Genomic DNA, 27,363 nt, shown 5'->3' with positions numbered 1-27,363 from the left:
AGTGGACGTGTTTAACTATACTTGTGGGGACCAGAAGAATAGTAAACAAACAAAATTTGACTAACTGGGGACATTTTGTTAGTCCCCACGAGGTCAAATACTATTTCTAGGGGTTTAGGGTTAAGGTTAGAATTAGTGTTAGGATTATAATTAGGGTTAGTTTGGGGGTTAGGAGCTAGGGTTAGGGTAAGGGTAAGAGTATAGGTTAGATAAAATAGGATTTTGAATGAGACTGAATTGTGTGTGTGTGTGTCCAGCAATGTTGTATCACTTTGGTGTTTGAGATGCCTTTATTTGGTTGTGCTTTTAGATGTTTTCTTGGGGAATGTATTTCCCCAGCAGCCTTGGCAAGTGGCAACTAGACCTAAATGCGTAAGCTATTGTATGAGAACAAAAGTCACTTTGTTGCAGGTTAAAATGTCTACTATAATTTGTTAGAGTTGTTTGCAGTGTTTAGTTCAGTGTTGCTGCACTTAGCTGTGACGCGTGCGCGCGCGCCCTGGCTCATGCCAGATTCGATTAGGATCCTGGTGGAGTATCCTCTCGTGTTTCTGGAGCAGGAGGCGGGTCTTTGGAAAGTTGGAATGCCTTGGAAGTTTTCCTGTACTTTACAAAGATGTTGAAGAGTGTCCCGCGCGTGAATATGGACACCTGGCTGGTAGTGTCCCTGTTCGTGTTTGTCCAGCTCTTCTTCAGTTTAGCCTATGAAGGTAAGGAATTGCAAATATTTATCCATCCTGCGGATCAGAGGGATTTAGTTAACCCACTAGTGTCCAAATGGACACCGTCCATTTAATTTACATTTCTCAAATAAATGTAACGTTTTTAGATATTTGCATAACATAGTTAGTGGTTGTTGCAATTTGTTCTGTTATTACGCATTCATTATCGATTAGTCTATATCCCACCGCTACTTTTTGTGAGCCACATTTTATGTTTACGTGGAGGGTGAGGCTAGGGGGGTAAAAGGGGGAATGCAGTGCGCATCTGGGGGACGTCTCCCGCAGAATTCATGAGAGACACTAAAGCCAGCATTCTGTACATGGTGCCTTAGTTAACCTTCGTGCTATAGCTTGTAAAAAAACATTTATTAATTAAGTCATTTGTTCAAGTTATTTTGCCATGCAAAGTAAGTGCGCTATCCCACTGGGCACAGACGTCAATTCAACGCAGCTATTCCACGTTGGTTCAACGTCATTTCATTGAAATGTCGTGGAAACAACATAGATTCAACCAGTGTGTCCAGTGGGTAATGAGTTTAACAGTTGTACATTCGTTTAACAAGGGGATATGTACGTTAAACGTGCCAACATGTAACTAATCTTTACCTAGCTAATGGTCTATGATTTCATTCAACATAGTGGCGAATCACATCGAAGTTGTCAATAGCCTAGATAATTCCACGTCTCCAGTAAATATTTCCCGACTACAGTCCACCCCAGTGTGACCGGCATTGGAGCTCAGTGCTCTGCAATCAGAGCCCATAGCTCCGGGATGTCGGAACCGTCACAGGGCCACAAGCCACACAAGGGCTCCTGTGTTCGGACTAACTGCACATTTGCTCGGCCTGCCTCCTCCCATTTCCTAGCTTTCCTAGACCCGCAGATCTGTGGAGTCAGTGTCTGTCCAGTGCTGGGTGGTTTTGTTTAATAAGATTGCAGGGTCTCTTTGGAGGGTGGCAGGGTCTCTTTGGAGGGTGACAGGAGGACTATCAGTTGAATGGAACCGTGAACAGGCCATACCATTGATTTAAAAGTAGACATGATGGGATATGATGGGCTAGAGAGACCATTATAGTTGTTTTATTTTGTGCTGGTTGATTGATATGATTCCATGTGGTGTTCTCTCACCTTAGCTTGGTTACACAAAGTCACACACACATATATGCAAGCACTTACACACACGCACACATTGAGAGATAGTTTTCCAGGTGGATGAGTGCCAACAGGGCAGGGACAGTATCCTGCAGAGGAACATTCACTGAAGAGTAATGAGAAGCTGAAATAAGTTCAAGACGGGATGGGACTGTATAATAGTTTGGATGCGTGTGTGTTTATCATGGAGTGTATGTGTATGTTCGAATCAAGGTTAAAGATGTAAGGTGTGTCAGAGAGAGAGATTGTGTGTGTGGGGGGGGGGGGGGGCTTGAGGGTGTGTGAGGATGTTGATTTGGAGATGTATGTGTCTTGTCCAGTGGCGGCGCGGCTCACCACTTCTGTCTGAGAAACAGGCTGAAACATGTGCATACGCTACTGGAGTTAGATTTACACTGACAGGGTAAACACAGCGTGTCAAACTGATGCTTATAGCTGGAGGTGAGTCTGTGTGCTTGTGAGTGTGTGTGTTTATGGGGGTTGATTTAACAGGGGTCTTTGTATTTATTTGGGGGTTGTTAGTTAGACTGTTTATGTGGTGTAATTTGTGTGTGTGTGTGTGTGTGTTAAAGCGAGTTGAGAAGGGGGGGGATGGTTTGAGTTTTAAGTAGCCTTAGTAACCTCTCTTTGCTTTGGTGTTATACAGTGCTTTGAGGTGTCTACTGAGAGACAGGCTGAGTCTTGATGTTACTTTACGTGCATTGAGGTGTCTGTACTGAGAGGCTGAGTGTTGATGTTACTTTACGTGCATTGAGGTGTCTGTACTGAGAGGTTGAGTGTTGATGTTACTTTACGTGCATTGAGGTGTCTGTACTGAGAGGTTGAGTGTTGATGTTACTTTACGTGCATTGAGGTGTCTGTACTGAGAGGTTGAGTGTTGATGTTACTTTACGTGCATTGAGGTGTCTGTACTGAGAGGCTGAGTGTTGATGTTACCTCCAGGGCATATGAAGGTGGGTGGTAACTGGCATGGGAAGGGTTTGATGGTTGGTTCTCTCCGGAACTCTGTATGTTTCTGTCTCGGCTGCTGTCTCAAAAAACAAGATGGTTGCCGCTGTCTCCTTTGTCCCCCTCCTATTTCCTCTGTCAACACAAGCAAACACTCACACAGACACACGTACACACGTACACACTCAGTGACGCCTTCTCCTTTATTGCTCGCTCAGCATGCATTTCTACTTACAGTGAAACCCAGTCCTAATGACTCTATGAATCATTCATATTTTACGAATGGACTGCTGTGCTGTTGGTCTATGGTAGGTGAGTGACCTTGTATGTATTGTTAATTGTCAGAAAGCTCAAACATGCCGTCTTAACACAGCGTGATGTAACCATGGGAATTCTCTAAGCCTGCCAGCTTACTAATACCACTGGAGTAGCAGTAATAATGATTCTTCTCATTTTCCATGATGAGAGAGAAAGCGAGTTTTATTTATTTTATTTATTTAACCTTTATTTAACCAGGTAGGCAAATTGAGAACACGTTCTCATTTACAATTGCGACCTGGCCAAGATAAAGCAAAGCAGTTCGACACATACAACAACACATAGTTACACATGGAGTAAAAACAAACATATAGTCAATAATACAGTGAAAAAAAATAAGTCTATATACAATGTGAGCAAGTGAGGTGAGATAAGGGAGGTGAAGGCAAACAGATATATGTATAAATAAATAAAATATAAAAAGGCCATGGAGGCGAAGTGAGTACAACACAGCAAGTAAAATAAAAACTAAAAAAACACTGGAATGGTTGGTTTGCATTGGAAGAAAGTGCAAAGTAGAGACAGAAATAATGGGGTGCAAAGGAGCAAAATAAATTAATAAATAAATACAGTAGGTAAAGAGGTAGTTGTTTGGGCTAAATTGTAGATGGGTTATGTACAGGTGCAGTAATCTATGAGCTGCTCTGACAGCTGGTGCTTAAAGCTAGTGAGGGAGATAGGTGTTTCCAGTTTCAGAGATTGTCAGAGTCAGTGATTGATGCGTTAAGAAAGGGGTTGTGAGCATGTGATGTTGGAGAGAACACTAGTTAGAGTGGTTGGTTTAGGAAGCGACCTTTTAAAGGGAAGTTGTGCACAGAGGCAGTGAGAAAGAGATGGTCATATCACTTCACTGTCTTTAGTCTGTGTTTCTTATGCCCAGATGAAATAACAGATGCCTGTACTGCCTGTTCAGTTCTCCTCCTGGCATGTTTCTACATTAACCCTGTCATTGATTCCTATTACGCGCAGCTCAGCTGAATAAAGCTGACTGGAACCTCAGTTTGTGTTCCCTCTGGCCCTGTTGTTCTCATTGAGCTTGGCAGGAGAGCCTCTCTCTCGCTCTCTCTGTTTTATCAACACTGTGTTCTCTCTGACGTCTTCCCACCCTCTGAGGAGTCATTTTCACTGTGAGAGGAGAAGAGAAAAGAAGAGGGAGACTGTTAGCGATGCAGTCTGATTCCAAACCTCAGTTGCACTGACAGAAAGACTGTTGGGACTGGGACCATGTTTATGTGGATGAATGACAGCTTCTAGGTTTTCGCTCTCTTTGTTATTGAAAACTCTGGATCTGGCCTTCATTCACACACTGATGTTAAGCAAATAAGAAATAAGTAATAGAAGGAAACTTTATACTGCCAAGTTGAGTGTCAACTTCTCAGCATATCAGCTTTTATTCAAGACTGGCTCAATTTGATGATGTGGATGAGATCGTTTCAAGTTAATCATAGTGTTATTTTATCCCTGGCTGTTCTGGAGCTTTGAGTGGAAAAGGAACAGTACTGCGCTATTCTAAGATCCTCTAAGATCCCTTAGGAAAGGAGAGAGACAAGTCTATAATAATGTGTTATGCCCTCTGCTGCAGATTGCTGGATGGGATGTGAGTGTCAGTCTAACTGCACGCCTTCGTCTCTAAGGATGTGCGTATGGAGAAGATGGACTAGCTCTGTCTCTGGGAAATATCCCCTGCTATAGGCTATGAGACTCTCTGCTGGTATGGTGCATGTCAGTAGAGCCCCCTAGGATTCAATTTATTACAGAATAACAAAACCAAAAAATCAGAGCACTTCAGAGAATCAGAGAACTTTAGTTGTTGTAGCAGGATAGTAATCTGTAGAAGAGTCTCGATAGAGACAGAACGGAAGGCCTACATGTGTGTGTGTTAGATTTATTCTGTTCTCTGTTGTCTATTATGGCTCCATAACCAAGCCCAGTAGAGATGTGTGGTAAGTTCTTCATGTGCACTCTGGTGTTGGGCCATATAGCGGTCGTACTATGTAACCTCCCTGTAGGCAGTGAATTGTCTGCAAGCTTGTTATAGAACTGATCTGAAGCAGCGGCACACACCTGTGATTAGTTTCCCAGATATGTCTGTTTCCCTCTGATTAGACTTCCTTGGCTGTGTGCCCGTGAGTTCTCCCTTCAGCCAGCCAAATCAGATTCAGGGTCTGTATAAGGATGTGCTCAGTAGCAGTGTGATCTGACTGCTAAAACCGCAGTGCGCGTTAGACATTTGGCTGACGTGTATGTACGCCCGCCGGGCTGGGAGTGTGTAGCTGTAGCAGGAGTGAAAGACTTCTCTGTCTGTTTTGTCCTTCATGGATCCTGAACAGAGAACACATTCACACTGGGTTGGAGTCCACAACATCCTCCTCTGGTAGCGATTGGGCGTATCTGAGCTCGCTCCTCACTCCTCTCTCCCATTTACACCCCTTTCCTTCCCTCACCCATTCTCTCTCCCGCTCCCTTCACTATTCCCCTCACCTTTTTCTCTCTCCCTCATGTCACTCCTCCTTTATCTTGCGTTGTGCATTGAAAGGTTATGTATCATTTTGAAGCAGAAGGTTCTAGATCATGCAGTAATTTTGCTGTGACAGCGAAGCATTGTCTGCCAGACAAGCAGCGTCCCAATACTCATATCTGCTTTCCTTTTGACAACTGATACCAAAGATCTTGACAGATGAAAGCAATAAGCCAGATTTTTATTGGAAGGCCATTCTTTTTCTAGCTCTCTCATATTAGTGACCAAGAAGGAGAGAAGGAAAGGAAACCAATATTGGAGCACTAGTCACATATCACAGTAGGTATGTTGGTGACCTCACAACAAGACCCCGAGTCACATTTCAGCAAGAACAAACAGGAGAAAACATTTTGGAATGGAGAAAAGGTTTAGGTAGGTACTCTGTTTCAAAATGTTTCCTTCAGTTTCATACTTACTGAATGTGACCCCAGTGTGAGGTTGCCATTGCACCACTGGTTTTAGAACAAGGTTGCAGTAAAAGTGAAAACCTCCCTTGGGGTTCTTCTTCTCTGCATGTGTTAAAGAGATTTCTCTCATTCCTCTTTGGAGGAATAGTTTAGCAACGTTTTCCAACAGTGATAATCTTGATTTAATAATGACCTCTTGCAAAACACCAGTAAAGTCTAACCCAAATCTTTTGTTGAAGGGTTAGGCCTACATCATGTTTTGAAACGTTGATAAACCCTTTCAATCAAATGTATTTATAAAGCCCTATTTACATCAGCAGATGTCACAAAGTGCTATACAGAAACCAATGCAGCCCTACTCTTATCTTGAATGCAGCCTTGCTCTCTCCCTGCCTTGGTCACTAGCTACTTTCTTCTCCCTCTTACTTTCCCAGGGTCGGGACACTATGGCTATGGAGATGATGAAGATGCATATGCTCGTAGAAACGGAGGTGAATGCTTTGACCAAGCTCTGCTGCCGCACGCACGCTTTTACACACTCTGGCACTCGCTTTCAACATGCAGGAAAGTTTAAGGTTGAAATAAGCCTCTTAAACTCAAAGCATTGACTTCACTTTTTATCAACATTGAAAACAGTTATTTTATTTGAATAGCCAATCAAAGTTAGCTGTGTGTCTTTCACTTCAATGTGATGTACACAACTATGTTATTTTCTTCTCCACAAGATAGCGATATGCTTCATCCCATGTTTTACAAACTGACACAATTATGTCAAACTAACTTTCAACTTTACTTTGAAGTCAGTTAGACATGGAATTTTACCCTGGGCCAAACCAAACTCCTGGACTATTTCTCTTCTGTAGAGACTCAAATATAGTATTGTGTTCTCTTACTCAATGACAGTGGAGACTTGAGATACAGCCAACACAAACACACACACACACACACACACACACACACACACACACACACACACACACACACACACACACACACACACACACACACACACACACACACACACACACACACACACACACACGAATGGTCCAGCTCCTGTCCAGCTGGTGTGTGTTTGAGAGTGTGTGTTTGAGAGAGTGTGTGTGTGTGTGCGTGTGTGCTTACAAGAAAGTGTGTGTGTTCTGAGCCAGTGGGAAATAGACTGCAGATTTTATTTCCCTGGAATACAAACCTGCTGGCCCCTCAAACTTGGCATTCCCAAAAGGAATCTTTAGGCAAGCGTTTGAGGGATGGATAGAGCCGTCCAACTGCTAGAGGAAAGTTGGAGGCAACTTTAGTGTTCTTCTGACACATCTTTATCCCTCATGCTGTAAATCAGATCTAGATCATCATCCACTTCAGCCTCCATTCTGAAGGTTATATTTATTAATAGTTCAATTGATGGGGTTTAGTAGCTCTAATCAACAGTATGATTGAGTGATCTCGTTTAAATCCACTGGATCAAAGTGATCAAAGACGGACACACACACACTTACACACATACATACACACACTCAAACTATTTCCCTTACTCTCAACCTCTATCTTTTCTTTACTCAAGCCAGTACGTCTTATTGTCAGTATGGATTATGGTAAGTGACAAAGCCATTGTATCATTCTGTCTTTAGTTTTCTGTAAACACTGTGTCCTGTGGTAAATCAGTATGGATTATGTATGTTGCTATGGGTAACTCACTGCCTGACTTACACTCACAGCCTCTCTTCATTTTAGCAATAAGGTGAGAAAACACATGGATGTCCAAAACACTGCTAAATACCCCCCGGCCCCCAATAGTTAATTTACATTGCGGCACAAACAGACAATGTCTATCTCTATCCTTTATAGATAGATGTCTGTCCAGCATCTGAACCAGAAGGACTTTTATTTCAATATTTTATGTGAATGGTATAACTCTCCCTCTTATTTCCCACCCAACCCCATTTTTAGGGACCCCTTGGTGCGCGCCCATCAAGGTGAAGCATGGCGACGTGAGTTGTCGAAGTCCTGGGGGGCAGTATTATAAGAACGTGATGGGATCGCGCTGTAAGATCCGCTGTAAGAGGGGTTACGAGATGCAGCAGGGACACCCAGAGGTGGTGTGTATGGCCAGCAAACACTGGTCAGGAAACTACGCCTGCAGGGGTGAGACCGCCACACACACACACACAAACTCGCACACCTGGCCTACTGGCGAGACCCAAAATCACTGGACACACACCTTTACACCAAACATACAGTACCAGTCAAAAGTTTGGACACACCTACTCATTCAAGGGTTTTTCTATATTTGTAAAAGAAAATACATTGTAGAAATAACATATATGGAATCATGTAGTAACCAAAAAAGTGTTTAACAAATCTAAATATATTTGAGATTTGAGATTTTTCAAAGTAGCCAACCTTTGCCTTGATGACAGCTTTTGCACACTCTTGGCATTCTCTCAACCAACTTCACCTGGAATGATTTTCCAACAGTCTCGAAGGAGTACCCACATATTCTGAGCACTTGTTGGCTGCTTTTCCTTCATTCTTCGGGCCAACTCATCCCAACTCATCAGTTTTGGGACACTGTAAAGTCCATGGAGAATAAGATCACCTCCTCCCAACTGCCCACTGCACTGAGGCTAGGAAACACTGTCACTACCGATAAATCCGATAAATTCATGATAATCGAATGGTTACCCCTACCCTGGCCAACAGTTACGCACCCCCCGCAGAAACTTGCCCAAGCCCCCACCGCTGCTTCTCCTTCACCCAAATCCAGACAGCTGATGTTCTGAAAGAGCTGCAAAATCTGGACCCCTACAAATAAACTGGGCTAGACAATCTGGACCCTCTCTTTCTAAAATTATCCGCGGCAATTGTTGCAACCCCTTCAACCTCTCTTTCCTATCATCTGAGATCCCTAAAGATTGGAAAGCTGCTGCGTTCATCCCCCTCTTCAAAGGGGGGGACACTCTTGACCCAAACAGCTACAGACCTATATCTATCCTACCCTATCTTTCTAAGGTCTTCGAAAGCCAAGTCAACAAACAGATTACCGACCATTTCGAATCCCACCATACCTTCTCCGCTATGCAATCTGGTTTCAGAGCTGGTCATGGGTGCACCTCAGCCACGCTCAAGGTCATAAACGATATCTTAACCGCCATCGATAGGAAACAGTACTGTGCAGCCATATTCATTGACCTGGCCAAGGCTTTTGACTCTGTCAATCACCACATCCTCATCGGCAGACTCGACAGCCTTGGTTTCTCTAATGATTGCCTCGCCTGGTTCACCAACTACTTCTCTGATCGAGTTCAGTGTCTCAAATCGGAGGGTCTGTTGTCCGGACCTCTAGCAGTCTCTATGGGGGTGCCACAGGGTTCAATTCTTGGACTCTTCTCTGTATACATCAATGATGTCGCTCTTGCTGCTGGTGAGTCTCTGATCCACCTCTACGCAGACAACACTATTCTGTATACTTCTGGCCCTTCTTTTGACACTGTGTTAACAACCCTCCAGGCGAGCTTCAATGCCTTACAACTCTCCTTCCGTGGCCTCCAATTGCTCTTAAATACAAGTAAAACTAAATGCATGCTCTTCAACCGATCGCTGCCTGCACCTGCCCGCCTGTCCAACATCACTACTCTGGACGGCTCTAACTTAGAATATGTGGACAACTACAAATACCTAGGTGTCTGGTTAGACTGTAAACTCTCCTTCCAGACTCACATCAAACATCTCCAATCCAAAGTGAAATCTAGAATTGGCTTCCTATTCCACAACAAAGCATCCTTCACTCATGCTGCCAAACATACCCTTGTAAAACTGACCATCCTACCAATCCTCGACTTCGGTGATGTCATTTACAAAATAGCCTCCAAAACCCTACTCAATAAATTGGATGCAGTCTATCACAGTGCCATCTGTTTTGCCCCATATACTACCCACCACTGCGACCTGTACACTCTCGTTGGCTGGCCCTCGCTTCATACTCGTCGCCAAACCCACTGGCTCCAGGTCATCTACAAAACCCTGCTAGGTAAAGTCCCCCCTTATCTCAGCTCGCTGGTCACCATAGCAGCACCTACCTGTAGCACGCGCTCCAGCAGGTATATCTCTCTGGTCACCCCCAAAACCAATTCTTCCGCCTCTCCTTCCAGTTCTCTGCTGCCAATGACTGGAACGAACTACAAAAATCTCTGAAACTGGAAACACTTATCTCCCTCACTAGCTTTAAGCACCAGCTGTCAGAGCAGCTCATAGATTACTGCACCTGTACATAGCCCATCTATAATTTAGCCCAAACAACTACCTCTTTACCTACTGTATTTATTTATTTTGCTCCTTTGCACCCCATTATTTTTATCTCTACTTTGCACCTTCTTCCACTGCAAACCAACCATTCCAGTGTTTTTTTTAACTTGCTATATTGTATTTACTTCGCCACCATGGCCTTTTTTTATATTTTTATTTATATATATATTTTATCTGCCTTCACCTCCCTTATCTCACCTCACTTGCTCACATTGTATATAGACTTATTTTTCACTGTATTATTGACTGTATGTTTGTTTTACTCCATGTGTTTGAGTTTGAGTTTGAGTTTATTTTATTTTTACAGGGACAGTGCACATTAATCAACGTTTCAGTAAAAGTGCCGGTTTTAGCCAGCCGGCTAATTTCCAACCGCAGTCCCTGGGCAGGTTGAATGTGTAACTATGTGTTGTTGTATGTGTCGAACTGCTTTGCTTTATCTGCTTTATCTTGGCCAGGTCGCAATTGTAAATGAGAACGTGTTCTCAATTTGCCTACCTGGTTAAATAAAGGTGAAATAAATAAAATAAAATAAAAAGTTGAAAAAGAGGCTGCGATCCTTGCTTATTTGAGCTGTTCTTGCCATAATATGGACTTGGTCTTCCACTAATTAATTCCACAAATTAACTTTTAACAAGGCACACCTGTTCATTTAAATGCATTCCAGGTGACTACCTCATGAAGCTGGTTGAGAGAATGCCCAAGAGTGTGCAAAGGTGTCATCAAGGCAAAGAGTGGCTACTTTGAAGAATCTCAAGTATAAAATATATTTTTGATTTTGTTTAACACTTTTTTGGTTACTACATGATTCCATATGTGTTATTTTATTGTTATGATGTCTTCACTGTTTTTCTACAATGTACAAATAAAGAAAAACCCTTAAAAGAGTAGGTGTGTCTAAACTTTTGACTGGTACTGTATGTAACCACTGAAGATACACACAACCAATAGAATCATTCAGATTCATCAGCTACCTGCTAATCATACACCCTGTTTGTGAAAATACATTTATTGACTTGATTTGTGTTTCCCTGTCAGAGATCCGGTGTCCTAAGCTACAGATGCCTGCTAACGGTGGCTATAAGTGTTCAGACGGATCCTACTTTAATTCCCGCTGTGAGTTCTTCTGCTCCCTTGGATATACTCTGAAGGGGTCCAAGACTGTCACCTGCCAGTACCACAAGACCTGGACCTCAGGGGAGAGTGCCTGCATAGGTGAGTCAGAGAGTGCTTGTGTGCATGTGGATGTGTGTGTATTTACCGATGTACAGTATGTGTATGGCATTTGTGTGTGTGGTGTTTGTCTGTAGCTGTCAAATCAAATCAAATTGTATTTGTCACATGCGCCGAATACAACAGGTGTAGACCTTACAGTGAAATGCTTACAAGCCCTTAACCAACAATGCAGTTAAAAAAAGTGTTAAGAAAATATTTACTAAATAAACTGAAGTAAACAATAAATGAATAAAAAGTAAAGAATAACAAAATAGAAAAATAACAAATAATGAAAGAGCAACAATAAAATAATAGTAACGAGGCTATATACAGGGGGTACCGGTACAGAGTCCATGTGTGGGGGCACTGGTTAGTCGAGGTAATTGAGGTAATATGTACAGTCGTGGCCAAAAGTTTTGAGAATGACACAAATATACATTTTCACAAAGTCTGCTGCCTCAGTTTGTGTGATGGCAATTTGCATATACTCCGGAATGTTATGAAGAGTGATCAGATGAATTGCAATTAATTGCCATGCAAATTAACTGAATCCACAAAACACATTTCCACTGCATTTCAGCCCTGCCAAAAGGACCAGCTGACATCATGTCAGTGATTCTCTCATTAACACAGGTGTGAGTGTTGACAAGGACAAGGCTGGAGATCACTCTGTCATGCTGATTGAGTTCGAATAACAGATTGGAAGCTTCAAACGGAGGGTGGTGCTTGGAATCATTGTTCTTCCTCTGTCAACCATGGTTACCTGCAAGGAAACACGTTCCGTCATCTTTGCTTTGCACAAAAAGAGCTTCACAGGCAAGGATATTGCTGCCAGTAAGACTGCACCTAAATCAACCATTTATCGGATCATCAAGAACTTCAAGGAGAGCGGTTCAATTGTTGTGAAGAAGGCTTCAGGGCGCCCAAGAAAGTCCAGCAAGCGCCAGAACCGTCTCCTAAAGTTGATTCATCTGCGGGATCGGGGCACCACCAGCACAGAGCTTGCTCAGGAATGGCAGCAGGCAGGTGTGAGTGCATCTGCACGCACAGTGAGGCAAAGAGTTTTGGAGGATGGCCTAGTGTCAAGAAGGGCAGCAAAGAAGCCACTTCTCTCCAGGAAAAACATCGGGGACAGACTGATATTCTGCAAAAGGTACAGGGATTGGACTCCCAACCTGATCAATGACCTTGACTAACCGGTGCCCCCGCACATTGACTCTGTACCGCTACCCCCCGTATATAGCCTCAATACTGTTATTTTACTGCTGCTCTATAATGAATTGTTGTTTGAATTTTTTACTTAAGACTTATTTTTCTTAAAACTGCGTTGTTGGTTAAGAGCTTGTAAGTTATCATTTCACTGTAAGGTCTACTACACCTGTTGTATTCGGCGCATGTGACAAATACAGTTATATTTGATTTGTAAGCAGGAATCAGGAGGATAGAGTTATGGTCAGATTTTCCAAATGGAGGGTGAACTTTGTATGCGTCTCTGTGTGGAGTAAAGGTGGTCTAGAGTTTATTCCCTCTGGTTGCACATGTAACATGCTGGTAGAAATGAGGTAAAACGGATTTAAGTTTCCCTACTTTAAAGTTCCCGGCCACTGAGAGTGCCGCCTCTGGATGAGCATTTTATTGTTTGATATGGCCTTATACGGGTCGTTGAGTGCGGTCTTAGTGCCAGCATCGATTTGTGGTGGTAAATAGAGAGCTACAAAAAAATATAGATGAAAACTCTCTTGGTAAATAGTGTTGTCTACGTTTTATCATGAGATACTCTACCTCAGGTGAGCAAAACCTTGAGACTTCATTAATATTAGATTTTGTGCACCAGCTGTTATTGACAAATAGACACAGACCGCCACCACTTGTCTTACCAAAGGCAGCTGTTCTATCTTGCCGATGCACGGAAAACCCAGCCAGCTGTTATCAATGTCGTCTTTCAGCCACGACTCAGTGAAACAGCACTCCATCACAGGAGCTTCTCTAGTCTAAAATCACCCCAATTACACAGACAGGACATAACATAACACAACATAACATGACAGAACAGGGAAAAGCACATTTTTTCTCTCTCTTCCTGTTTCTCTTCCCTCCACATCTGCTGACCTTTTTAACCACTCTTTCCCCCCTCTCCTCTCTCCTTCTCTGGTAGATGTGGATGCCCCAGTAATAAAGTGTCCTAACTTGAAGGACAAGACGGCAGAGCCTGGCAAGCTCACTGCCAGGGTGACCTGGGACACACCGGAGGGCAAGGACACGGCCGATGGCATCCTCACTGAGTCAGTCTGACCCCTGATCCTTAACCCCTAACTCCACTGAACCTTCATTTATAACCTGTAGTGGTAGTTAGGCTTGGGCTGTATACCATGATTTAGAGGTCGACCGATTATGATTTTTCAATGCCGATACCGATTATTGGAGGACCAAAAAAGCCGATACCGATTAATCTGACGATTAAAAAAAAATATATATATATTTGTAATAACGACAATTACAACAATACTGAATGAACACTTTTATTTTCATTCAATATAATACATAAATAAAATCAATTTAGTCTCAAATAAATAATGAAACAAGTTAAATTTGGTTTAAATAATGCAAAAACACAGTGTTGGAGAAGAAAGTAGGTGCCATGTAAAAAAGCTAACGTTTAAGTTTCTTGCTCAGAACATGAGAACATATGAAAGCTTCCTTTTAACATGGTTCGTTTTAACATGAGTCTTCAATATTCCCAGTTAAGAAGTTTTAGGTTGTAGTTATTATAGGAATTATAGGACTATTTCTCTATACCATTTGTATTTCATATACCTTTAACTATTGGATGTTCTTATAGGCACTTTAGTATTGCCAGCCTAATCTCGGGAGTTGATAGGCTTGAAGTCCTAAACAGCACAATGCTTGAAGCACAGCTAAGAGCTGCTGGCAAACGCAGTAAAGTGCTGTTTGAATGAATGCTTACGAGCCTGCTGCTGCCTACCACTGCGCAGTCAGACTGCTCTATCAAATATCAAATCATAGACTTAATTATAATATAATAAACACATAGAAATATGAGCCTTAGGTCATTAATATGGTCAAATCCGGAAACTATCATTTCGAAAACAAAACGTTTATCAGTGAAATACGGAACCGTTCCGTATTTTATCGAACGGGTGGCAACTCTAAGTCTAAATATTGCTGTTACATTGCACAACCTTCAATGTTATGTCATAATTATGTACAATTCTGGCAAATAAATTACGGTCTTTGTTAGGAAGAAATGGTCTTCACACAGTTCGCAACGAGCCAGGCGGCCCAAACTGCTGCATATACCCTGAGTCTGCTTACACTGAAAGCAAGAGAAGTGACACAATTTCCCTAGTTAATATTGCCTGCTAAACATTTTTTTTTTTACTAAATATGCAGGTTTAAAAATATATACTTGTGTATTGGTTTTAAGAAAGTCATTGATGTTTATGGTTAGGTATATTGGTGCTACGATTTTGCTTTTTCGCGAATGCACTTTTGTTAAATCATCACCCGTTTGGCAAAGTAGGCTGTGATTTGATGATAAATTAACAGGCACCGCATTGATTATATGCAACGCAGGACAAGCTAGTTAAACTAGTAATATCATCAACCATGTGTAATTAACTAGTGATTAGGTTAAGATTGATTGTTTTTTATAAGATACGTTTAATGCTAGTGTAGCGTGGTTTTTTCTGCGTTGTGTACTTTTAAGTAGGACACTGCCACAACTGGAGGTCTGCTGGTTGGATTATTTTTATTTGCCCTGCACACGAAGAGACAACACACAATATTTTGGCCCTTGGCGCAGTCACAGCTCTCAGGCACCTTGCTATGCCGAAGGTCAGGCAAAAGAGAGCTCCAAAAATAAATAATAGGTGCTGCGTGCACACATTCAGTGCAAAACAGCACACCATACAATACAAGTAAAATGAAATAGACCATAATTCGGACAAAATAAAAGACATACCTGCACACGAAGAGACAACACACAATATGTTAGCCCTTGGCGCAGTCACAGCTCTCAGGCACCTGCGCGAGAACATAGAAACTCACTCAAACACCGTCCCAAGTACTCACAAGTTACAATAGGTACCCTAGTTAGCGAGCTTTGTGAAACTTGTTAACATAAATATTTATATTGTCCACATTGTAACGAATTTATGGTTGCATAACAGCACATTGTGTAACATTTACCACGGTTTTATATTAAACAATTTCGGAGCCAAGGACAACATACCTTGCTATGCCGAAGGTCAGGCAAAAGAGAACAATAAGGGGGTACGGAAATACAGATAACCCGCGATGGGCCAAACCAAAATATACAAAACTTTTACAATCACGTGTATGTACAATATTGATATGAAAAAGTGTTTGTACACCAAAACCTACATTAGCTATTCAGCTGTAATTAAATTTAAAAAACACACTGAATTATTATTATTAACATCCCCTCTTGACCTGGCCTATTTGAATTGGTCCTTATGTGCAACTTGGTGCATAATCTAGGGGAACAACATCACACTGCTACACTAGCTAGATACTTACCTTGGCTCCTTGCTGCACTTGCGTAACATGTGGTCAGCCTGCCACGCAGTCTCTTCGTGGATTGCAATGTAATCGGCCATAATCGGCGTATAAAAATGCAGATTACCGATTTGTTATAAACTTGAAATTGGCACAAATTAATCAGCCATGCAGATTAATCGGTCAACCTCTACCGTGTATATACCGTATACCGGGATATTTGGAAATAGCCACAGGATGTTTTTTCAATACAGTTTAAACTATTTATACGAAGTTTTTGTATACATTTTAATATTTGTAGTTCTTTATTTTACCTGTCACATATTTTTTCTTACCGGTAGTCCCCAGTCACGTGGTGTTTGTTTACAATCACACAACAACAAGAGACTTGTGAGTCATTCACTGTTGTGCAGCACACGTCTAGTTACAGTATGGAATTCACAACTAAATGTTTGCCAGCTAGATATTTTATAGCTATTAATTATACTGTCTAAAATGTGCTAAATGTTCTACAGTTGTGTATTTGGTTTGCTAATTTAGTAGCTAGTTCGCTATCTAGCTAAGTGGTTAGCTTGTTCCAAAAATCAAGCTTAGGTTAGTAACAGTAGAGAACCCCCTCCTGGATCAAGAGCCTTGCTGTCTAATATTTGTTTTGTGCGTACAGCAAACTGTAAGTAGCTTTTTGAGTTACTTGTATAACTTTATGAGCTGGGACGTCTGTCCTGAAAATAATTTAGATCAGAGGCTGTATAAAATATTTGCGAAAAACTTGTTAGCATTTAGTTTGCATTCTCTATGAGATTTTACATGTACTTGTTAGCATGGCTAACCTTAGGATTACAGAGGCTGTGGGTTTAGAAAACAGCTCCCCTTGTGTTCAGTGCTGGCATTACCGAATATCACGGTATAGCACAAGGTTGGAATGAAGGTATGACCATCTGGATACCGCCCAAGTCTAGTGGCAGTAGTAGCAGTAAGAGTAGTAGTCATGGTAGCAGTAGTAGTAGGGTAAGTCTTTAGTTAGGCTTCAGTACTATTGACACAGTGTAGTATTTGACTGAGGCTGTGTTTACAGTGTGATCCTGAAAGGGAAGCCTCCTGGACACTTCCCTGAGGGGCTCCATAAGATGTCCTACACCGTCTATGACCGCGCCGGGAACAAGGGCAGTTGCCGCTTCTCTGTCAGAGTACGAGGTGATCCCCCAACATTTTTACAGTGTTTCTAGTCAGACAGCAATGTTCTGACAACATTTGAAGGAACAATCACAGAACACTTACACATTTATGCCTCTTAGGCTGCTTTTACACAATCAGACAATTTTTATATTCCACTAATTGGTCTTTTGACCTATCACGTCAGATCTTTTCACATCAGACCTTTTTCAGAGGTGAAATGATTGGTCAAAATACAAAATTAGCGAAAAACAATCAGAATTGGGATGCGTGAACACAGCCTTAGAGTGTGTGTCTGAATCTGTTTTGTGCCACCAGTGCGTCGCTGCAGCCCCATCACCCCTCCAGAGAACGGCTATATGAAGTGTGACAGTGATGGAGATAACTACGGAGCCACCTGTGATTTCAAATGTACAGGAGGGTACGAACTCCAGGGCAGTGCTGCCAGGGTGTGCCAGTATGGACTCACCTGGTCAGGCACGGAAACCAACTGTGCAGGTACATATCTGTGCACACACACATGTATGTATACTCACACACATACACACATACTGTTCACATCACATAAGCACACCTCACAGACACACATACAGTACTTTACACTTCACATAAACCAATAGGGCTGGGAATTGCTAGGGACCTCCCGATATAATATCATCATGATACTTAGGTGTCGATACAATATGTATTGCGATTATCACGAATCTATATGTATTGCGATTCAATACTGTGATTATATTGCGATTAGATGTTCCAAACATATTGCTCACCATATGTCTACTGCAGAGGGACGAGAGAGCCATGAGAAAATGAGTTTTGATCAGTCATGGAAATAAAAGTTCTGAAAAACAAATTGACTCCCTATTTAAAAAGAAGAATGAGAACATGCAGGCATATCAAACCAGCACAAAAATGATATTGTGATATTTTCAAAATGATACGATACATCGTCAAAATAATATCCCGATATGTAACTATTGATTTTTTCCCCCCGTCACTATAAACCACACACACATACAGTTGAAGTCGGAAGTGTACATACACCTTAGCCAAATACATTTAAACTCAGTTTTTCACAATTCATGACATTTAATCCTAGTACAAATTCCCTGTTTTAGGTCAGTTAGGATCACCACTTTATTTTAAAAATGTGACATGTCAGAATAATAGTAGAGAGAATGATTTATTTCAGGTTTTATTTCTTTCATCACATTCCCAGTAGGTCAGAAGTTTACATACACTCAATTAGTATTTGGTATCATTGCCATTGAATTGTTTAACTTGGGTCAAACGTTTCGGTTAGCCTTCCACAAGCTTCCCACAATAAGTTGGGTGAATTTTGGCCCATTCCTCCTGACAGAGCTGGTGTAACTGAATCAGGTTTGTTGCTCGCACACACTTTTTCAGTTTTGCCCACAAATGTTCTATAGGATTGAGGTCAGGGCTTTGTCATGGCCACTCCAATACCTTGACTTTGTTGTCCTTAAGCCATTTTGCCACCAACTTTGGAAGTATGCTTGTAGTCATTGTCCATTTAGAAGACCCATTTGCAACCAAGCTTTAACTTCCTGACTGATGCCTTGAGATGTTGCTTCAATATATCCATATAATTTTCCTCCCTCATGATGTCATCAATTTTGTGAAGTGCACCAGTTCCTCCTGCAGCAAAGCACCCCCACAACATGACATTTGTCCAAAAGTACGATCTTTGTCCCATGTGCAGTTGCAAACAGTACTCTGGCTTTTCTATGGCGGTTTTGGAGCAGCGGCTTCTTCCTTGCTGAGCAGCCTTTCAGGTTAAGTCGATGTAGGACTCGTTTTACTGTGGATATAGATACTTTTGTACCTGTTTCCTCCAGCAGCTTCACAAGGTCCTTTGTTGTTGTTCTGGAATTGATTTGCACTTTTCGCACCAAAGTACGTTCATCTCTAGGAGACAGAACGTGTCTCCTTCCTGAGCGGTATGACGGCTGCATGGTCCCATGGTGTTTATACTTGCGTACTATTGTTGTACAGATGAACGTGGTACCTTCAGGCGTTTGGAAATAGCTCCTAAGGATGAACCAGACTTGTGGAGGTCTACAATTGTTTTTATGAGGTCTTGGCTGATTTCTTTAGATTTTCCCATGATGTTATGCAAAGAGGCACTGAGTTTGAAGGTGGGCCTTGAAATACATCCACAGGTATACCTCCAATTGACTCAAATGATGTCAATTAGCCTAACAGAAGCTTCTAAAGCATGACATACAGTGGGCTCCAAAATTACTGGCACCACTGACTGGCAATGCACAAACAATACTGAAACAAATATAAACAATATATTTATAGAGACAAACTCAAAATACCAACATGTGAAAAATACTGTACTGTATTAATGTTTCAATGGAACCCCAAAATATAATTTATTGATTTAATTAAAAATCAATCTTCCAAATCAAGGTTTCACAATTAATGGAACCCTCAAATATTATTGTAAATAACATCTACCAAAATTAAACCAGGAATTAAATTCCACTTATTTAAGTTTATCTAAGTGTTAAGGAACTATTTTGAGCCACTATATCACTTCCTTTTTCACGAGGGTATAAAAATGAGGTAACACACATGCAATATCCCTTTGTCATCCAACACCATGAAGAAAACAAAAGAACTGGCAGTTCAAAAGAGACAGATGGTCGTAGACCTTCATAAATCTGGTAATGGCTGCAAGAAGATCCACAAATGATTGAATATACCACTGAGCACTGTCAGGGCAATTATTAAAACAGTCAAAAGATATGGAACAATTGAAAACCTCACGGGTAGAGGACGCAAATACATTTTGCCCCCCCAGGATAGGGAGGTGGATCGTGAGAGAAGCAACAAAACCCCCAGAATCACTGTGAAAGAATTGCAGGCCTTGGTGGCGTCTTGGGGTCACCAGGTTTAAAAAAGCACCATCAGATGCCACCACAACCACAGGCTCTTTGGAAGGGTTGCCAGAAGAAAGCCCTTAATGACCCCAAGACACAGACGCAAGCGCTTGGAGTTTGCCAAACGTCATTTAAATTATGATTGGAAGAAGGTGCTCTGGTCAGATGAGACCAAAATGTTACGTTTTGGTCAGATCGGTCCCATCGTTTTGGTCAGATCGGCATGTTTGGCGTCGAAACAGAGATGCATACAAGGAGAGGCACCTCATACTCACGGTGAAATATGGTGGTGTGTCAGTGATGTTTTGGGGCTGTTTTAATTCCAGAGGTCCAGAGGCACTGGTTAAGATTGATGGCATAATGAATCCACCAAGTACCAGGCAATTTTAGCTGACAATCTGGTTGCCTCTGCCAGAAGGCTGGAACTTGACCGTATGTGACTTTCCAACAAGACAATGAGCCAAAACATACCTCAAGATCCACACAGAAATGGTTCTGTGACAACAAATCCATGTTCTGCCATGGCCATCTCAGTCGCCGGACCTCAATCCAATGGAAAACCTGTGGGCTGAGTGGAAGAGGGCAGTTGATAAGCGCAAACCCAAGAATGTGAAGGATCTTGAAAGGATCTGCATAGAGGAATGGTCCAAAATCCCTCCAAATGTGTTCCTTAACCTTGTAAAACATTACAGGAAAAGACTCCATGCTGTTATCCTTGCCAGAGGTGGTGGCACTAAGTACTAAATGAGGAGTGCCAATAATTATGAAACCTTGATTTTGGTGAAATGTATTTTGTATTAAATAATTGTATGATTTTGGTGGGTTCCATTGGAACATTAATAAAGTACAGTATTTCTCACATGTTGGTATTTTGAGTTTATCTCTATAATCATATTGTTCATATTTTTTTAAGTATTGTTTGTGCATTGCCAGTCAGCGGTGGCAGTAATTTTGGAGCCCACTGTATTTTTCTGGAATTTTCCAAGCTGTTTAAAGGCACAGTCAACTTAGTGTATGTAAACTTCTGACCCACTGGAATTGTGATACAGTGAATTATAAGTGAAATAATCTGTCTGTAAACAATTGTTGGAAAAATTACTTGTGTCATGCGCAAAGTAGATGTCCTAACCCACTTGCCAAAACTATAGTTTGTTAACAAGAAATTTGTGTAGTGGTTGAAAAACAGGTTTTATTGACTCCAACATAAGTGTATGTAAACTTTTGACTTCAACTGTACATTACACATCCACCGTGCTGTGTGTTTAGCAGCATTGAAGTTGTGATCAGGGGTGCTGTGGGGTTCGCTGGAGGTGGAAACGGGGATGTCTCCCTCGGCCAGGATGGGCTGTCGATCGATCAGAGGCCCAGCAGATCAATACCGCCTGCTCTGACATCGACCAGCACTGTCTGTGACACATACTTAAGTGGATTATTGTCTAATAGAAGAGACAGTATTATACTGCTATCATATTATAAAATACAGTGACGCTCCATATAGCACTTCTGATATACGCTGTGGAAGGAACAAGTCACTCGCTACTATTGCTAGCAAACTTTATAACAACAAGACCAGCAAAGACAAGTAAAACAGAGCAATGAAATTAACATCATTTTGAGATTTTTTGGGCAATTGCAAATCAAGTTACATCATTTGCTTTCATAGAATATGATGATGTGATATGTTGCAATGATGTAGTGTTTTATTATGTCATAACATGTTATGTCACAGCTATGAACATCAACGTGGGGGTGCGTACAGCCTCAGGTCTGCTGGACCAGTTCTATGAGAAACGACGCCTCCTCATCATTTCTGCTCCCACAGCTGCCAATCATTACTACAGGTTCCAAATGACTAATCTGCAGGTGAGGGATGAGGGAGGGAGGGAGGGAGGGAGGGAGGGAGGGGGATGGAGATGGAGAGAGAGGGATGGATGTAGGGAGGGAGGGATAGGGAGGGAGGGAGGGAGGGAGGGGGGGGTGGAGATGGAGGGAGAGGGATGGATGGAGGGATGGATGTAGGGAGGGAGGGATAGGGAGGGAGGGAGGGAGGGAGGGGGGGGGTGGAGATGGAGGGAGAGGGATGGATGGAGGGATGGAGGGAGGGAGGGAGGGAGGGAGGGAGGGAGGGAGGGAGGGAGGGAGGGAGGGAGGGAGGGGAAAAAGGCAGAGAGTGAGGAAAGAGAGAGACCGAGTGGGGGAGTAGGTCAAATTGTCTGTGGTTCTGCTGATGGGGTGTGTAGTTCCTCGGTTCCTGGTAAACAGAGAAAATGTCACCACGCAGCATAAACAATGCCTGTGTGCTCTGTAAATTCAGGCTATTCTGGGGTTGGATGATTTTCTGCCTGTCAAAAGATATTAAAAGGGAGCAGCCTTTAAAAAGCCTGACCTTTTAAAGTGTCAGGAAAGAGGTGACTCTTGTCATACGCTGTGAGTCATTTAAACCTCGCCTTTAAAGGTCCAATGCAGCCATTTTCATCTCATTATCAAATCCTTTATGGGAAACAATTAAGTACCTTACTGTGATTGTTTTCAATTAAGATGGTCTAAAAGAGCAAAGAGCAATTATTAAAGCAAGAATAGTACTAGGACTGTCTGGGAGTGGTCTGAGTGGGGAGGGTAAAACTGGCTGTTAGCGAGAGGTTTGGAACTCTCTTTACTCTTTCTTATTGGTCTATTAACTAATTCACTGCCTGGTGATGTCACCAAAACTCCATCTCACCAAAATAGGCTGAAATTTCAGGCAGTTTTTTCAAACACCTCTTATACTAAAAGGGCATTTTCACAATTTCACAGTATTATTCCAACTTCATAGTGTGGAAATATATATAAAACATGGGATAATCACATTTTTGACTGCACTGGGCCTTTAACAGGCCAGGTGATGGATTCTGTGACATTTGTTGACATTACTTGAATTTGTATGCGAGTGCATTTTCATGTTCTGTGCTTGTGTGTACAATGCTATTTGTGTGTTTTTGGTGTGGTTATAATACAAATGTGTGTGTATTCCAGCATGCCCAGTGTGGTCTGGATCTCAGGCATGTGACGGTGATTGAGCTGGTCGGGATTTACCCAGCACAGATCGGCCGTATCAGCCACAGACTCATCCCCCCAGGGCTGGCTCTACAACTCAGGTACACACACACATACACACACCGTCATCATCATTCATAACAAACCTATAACTCATTCTTCAGACCCACCATTGTGTGTTCAGCCTTGACCTGATGGAAGTGTTGATGTATGTTGCCTAGGTTACTGCTCCAGATCTCCCATAATAACTTCAACATGGTGATGATTGACAAGCAGGGGATGGACAAGGAGCGCTACACGTACCCCATCACATCAGCCCAGATCTTCACCACCATTGACACCTGGCAGGGACGCATGGATGAGATGGTGCTGCAGCAGGAGGCAGGCCACACCTGCCAGTAGTACACACCTCAACGACACCCCTCACTACACCCCCACCCCAACACCATCTCCCCAAAAAAGCCCACTATTCCCAATTGTACTCCTCAACGCCCCCTATTTCCTTCACCCTATGGACAGTCCTTCTCACCCCCACAATATCCCTCCAAATCAATAATTAAACCCTACCGTTGCTCAATATTACTTCCTGAACCCGACTCCCATCCTCCAGTTCCCCATAGTAGACCACAGCTAGTTAACGTATCCCTCAATAAGTCATTGAACCCTCTATTTCCCACCAATGTGATGACTTTCAGTTGAAGTGCCTTTCTAATTGTAAGGAGACAGGGGGTTCAATAGTCACTACTAAGTAGGAATCATTAGTATCTGAATGTCGGATTGGAGTTTGTAGCTGTGGAGCATTGGGACCAGGCTAATTAGAATGGAAATATAACTCTCTTTCATCACTGCATCCTACAGCAGTTAGAGGTCCTGGGCGGAGTGGGTCATCACAATCATATTGATTCTTGTACTCATCAGTCTTGTTTTTTGTTGTTGTTGTTTTTAAAGCTTGGACACATTTTACTATTATTATGATGTTTTGTATAATAACTATTTTCTTTTTTTTAGATATGAAACTGGAAAAATCCTTTAGCTGTTTTATATTTATGTTTCTCAATTCTGATAGCATTGTTTTATTTGGGACATTAATAATAAGCACTCGGGAATGTGTGTGTGTGATGTAACAGGCAGTGATGCTGGTCCATCAGTACACTGCTGTTCGTTCCGTTTGATTTCACACAACCATGATTAAATAGCCCTCTTAAAAAGAGTGACCTCGTCCTTCTGTCATTACAGTTAGAACCAGAACTATGTTTTACGACAGTCTATTTTGTCTTTTGTAATGTAGTTTGTCTTTTGTAACGACATAAAAAGTTTTATACTTTTACCCTCAGGAGAGATGGGTGCTGTGTGAACGCAAATACACACACGTGCACACACACTGACCCTGTCAGACGCGCAGTTACATTCTGCACAGAAAGTCTGTTCTAAACATAGATAGAGATCTGATCTGCGGTCTGATATGTGTGGTTTATTACTTAAAAATATTCTGATAACACATTGCAACCAAAAGAAGAGATGGATTCAGTCACATTCCAAAGTCAAATCAATCTAGTTTTGAAATGAGAGGACATTAAAACAGACCGTAATATGCTGTTAGACACTAGTCTAGTGTTTCTTCAGTAGCAGCAGGGCACAACTCATCTATACAGTAAATGCCATTTTAATAGTATCATTATTATTATGCACTTTTCAATGGTTGTTGAGCATAACAGAAACTCAGACAATGGCGAATGTGCAGACTTGTCATTCCACAGAAAGAATGGCACCACAGTAGGATATGACTGTATATAGAGACGTAGTCTGCGGTCAAATGGTACCCTATTCCATTTCCATTTATTTAGCAGACGCTCTTATCCAGAGTAACTTACAGGAGCAATTAGGGTTAAGTGCCTTGCTCAAGGGGACATCGACAGATTTTTCACCTAGTCGCCTCGGCGGTTCGAACCAGCGACCTTTGATTACTGGCCCATTCCCTTTATAGTGCTCTACAAGTGCACTTTAAAGGGAAAAGGTTACCATTTGGGATGCATGCCAAGACACCGGAACCCTTTACGGGGGGATACTAGAAGTGTTATTACTCATCCAGGGAGGTTGCAAGGACAGACGGGTCACAGTGGCCTGAGTTACAGGGACAGACACTCTGACGGATGTGCTCTATTCAATGAGTCACAGACAGAGGGTGGACTGGACACTGACTCATTGTGGAACATGCAATCCTCCTCCCACCTCCTCAAGGCTCCTGGGGCAAAATGTTTCCAGTGTTGCAGATAGAACTGCCCTGACTCTCTATTACACATTTGACACAATACATTTTGATCAGCAATTTGGTGCTGATAGATCTCTGTTTAGATTTCCGCCTTAATCTGTTTCCACACAAAGTTAGGTCCAAAAACGTCTGTTGATGAAGTGAGTATTATTTGTGCTGTTCTACTCTTAATATGTGCTTTATCAAGACAACAGTAAAACTATTGGTGTGTTCAGGATCAGTTACAATGCAATTGTGCAACAATTTGAAACGGGTGATTATCAGTTCAGAATGTTGCATAATACAATTATTGCATGAAACATCGCAGTCTTGAACATACCCTAATTGTCATTGTACAGTATTCTATTGGAATGTTTAAATCTCCTCAGCAATGCAACAAACCCAAAGTGCCTTTGGAGTAGTTACCTTATGAGAGTAGGTAGAGGCTATCCTGAACCACTGATACAGGGTCAGATATGTTAACTTCCCCCTAATGGTTATAGTTAGGAGCAGGTCAAGGCAATCTGATCCTAGATCTGTGAATAAGGACAACTTCTAACTCCTGGTCTCATCACAGGGAGAGGAGAGTGTTGTAAGGAAACTACAGAGACAAGGACAGGTTCCCCCACACACCCATAATGTATGTGCATAGTGGAAACCAGGAGTCAGATCAGAACATACAATGGCACGTGCTTGTTCATTATGTTACATATATGTCATAATGTACAGCGGTATTAGTAGTAGTTGTTGTAGTAGTAGTAGCAGTGCTTGGTCTTGGCTGGATGCTTTGGAGGGCAGGGTATGGCCATGTGTGTGTAAGGCATGACTGGTTGTCCACTTAACCAGGTAGAGGGCCACGAACCCCAGTGCAGGATCAGGGTGGCTCAGTGGTTAGGGTTCAAAGTTCAGGAAGTGGTGTGATGTCATCAGCTCTTTATTGCGGGGATAGAGCAAGGCCATGGAGCACTCTCAACCACTGTCCTTTTCTTTCTTTTGTTCATTTTATTTCCTTCTTTCTTAACTTCCACTTTTTCTCCCCTCTGACACCTTTCTCTGTTTCCCTCTGTCCTTCCAACTGCCTCTCTCCTTCTCTTTCTCCCTCCCTCCATCTCATGTGTTGTGCTTGCACATGCTGGACCTCAGCATCAGTGTACACTCCTGGGGGACCTCTGGGTTGTCAATCATGCGTTGCCATAGCCGCTGTTCCTCTCCGTATGAGTCCATCCAGTCCACCTGGTTCCCATAGCTCTGTTCTGGAGGGAGACAACAGATCATCACTATCTGTTGTATACACTCCATATCCCTACAGTGGTATGCTGACAGAATATGCTACAAATCACCCTAAACCTCTGAGAGGAGAAAGAGAAAATAATTGAAAAGACAGAGAGACCTGTCCCTCCGTTGAGTCGGACTCCCCCCAGGAAGACGTTGCTGGCCAGAGCCTCCTTGTCCCAGACGGTGAGCTCCAGACACACGTTGTTCAGGTCTCCGGCCTGCAGGCCACAGTAGGTGAAGGTGTGGTTCCACTGGGGGTTGACCGTGCGACGCAACACCGCCGTCTTGTGCTTGGTGGACTTACTGTTGTCAGGGAGTAGGTACCTGAACAGATCGGGAGGAAACAAGAAATACAAAACTGTCAGAGGAATATTTAAGCTTTATTTAACTAGGCAAGTCAGTTAAGAAAAAAATCTTATTTACAATGACGACCTACTCCGGCCAAACCTGGACGACGCTGGGCCAATTGTGCGTCGCCCTATGGGACTCCCAATCACAGCTGGTTGTGATACAGCCTGGAATCTAACCAGGGTCTGTAGTGACACCTCTAGCACTGAGATGCAGTGCCTTAGACTGCTGCGCCACTCGAGACCCGTTGAAT

At 42.4% G+C, this 27,363-nt stretch overlaps 2 protein-coding genes across 5 annotated transcripts in view; one reads left to right on the top strand and one right to left on the bottom strand.

The window, feature by feature from the left end:
* Positions 1-494: 494 nt before the first annotated feature.
* Positions 495-24,449, top strand: LOC129816799 (sushi repeat-containing protein SRPX-like). 3 transcript variants are annotated; one of them, XM_055871698.1, is made up of 10 exons: positions 497-710; positions 6,500-6,556; positions 8,013-8,207; positions 11,406-11,582; positions 13,738-13,864; positions 17,197-17,315; positions 17,613-17,792; positions 21,936-22,069; positions 23,219-23,340; positions 23,461-24,449. In XM_055871698.1, the coding sequence occupies exons 1-10, from the start codon at positions 617-619 to the stop codon at positions 23,639-23,641; spliced, it is 1,386 nt and encodes a 461-aa protein (XP_055727673.1). In that variant the 5' UTR covers positions 497-616; the 3' UTR covers positions 23,642-24,449. The 3 variants fall into 3 exon arrangements, with proteins under 3 accessions (XP_055727674.1, XP_055727673.1, XP_055727675.1); XM_055871700.1 differs by lacking the exon at positions 497-710 and adding an exon at positions 2,160-2,315; XM_055871699.1 differs by lacking the exon at positions 6,500-6,556 and having other exon boundaries at positions 495-710.
* Positions 24,450-24,695: 246 nt separating this feature from the next.
* The window catches only part of LOC129816798 (synaptotagmin-like protein 5), a 76,013-nt gene continuing 73,345 nt past the window's right edge, over positions 24,696-27,363 (bottom strand). For both annotated transcript variants that reach the window (XM_055871696.1, XM_055871695.1), the window contains exons 16-17: positions 26,878-27,086; positions 24,696-26,740 (exon numbers count right to left, since the gene is read on the bottom strand). In XM_055871696.1, the coding sequence (XP_055727671.1) occupies positions 26,598-26,740; positions 26,878-27,086 (352 nt within the window). In that variant the 3' untranslated portion in view covers positions 24,696-26,597. The remainder of the gene's footprint in view (positions 26,741-26,877; positions 27,087-27,363) is intronic.

Source organism: Salvelinus fontinalis, chromosome 19 (genome assembly GCF_029448725.1).
Source record: "Salvelinus fontinalis isolate EN_2023a chromosome 19, ASM2944872v1, whole genome shotgun sequence".
Classification (NCBI taxonomy): Eukaryota; Metazoa; Chordata; class Actinopteri; order Salmoniformes; family Salmonidae; genus Salvelinus; species Salvelinus fontinalis.
This window is presented reverse-complemented; position numbering and strand designations above follow the sequence as displayed.

Excerpts from the sequence above, each read along its gene's own strand:
- LOC129816799 (XM_055871698.1), top strand. The coding sequence starts at position 617 with ATGTTGAAGAGTGTCCCGCGCGTGAATATGGACACCTGGCTGGTAGTG. Across the intron at positions 22,070-23,218 it reads TCCAAATGACTAATCTGCAG|CATGCCCAGTGTGGTCTGGA; the intron begins GTGAGGGATGAG and ends TGTGTATTCCAG. Across the intron at positions 23,341-23,460 it reads GGGCTGGCTCTACAACTCAG|GTTACTGCTCCAGATCTCCC; the intron begins GTACACACACAC and ends TATGTTGCCTAG.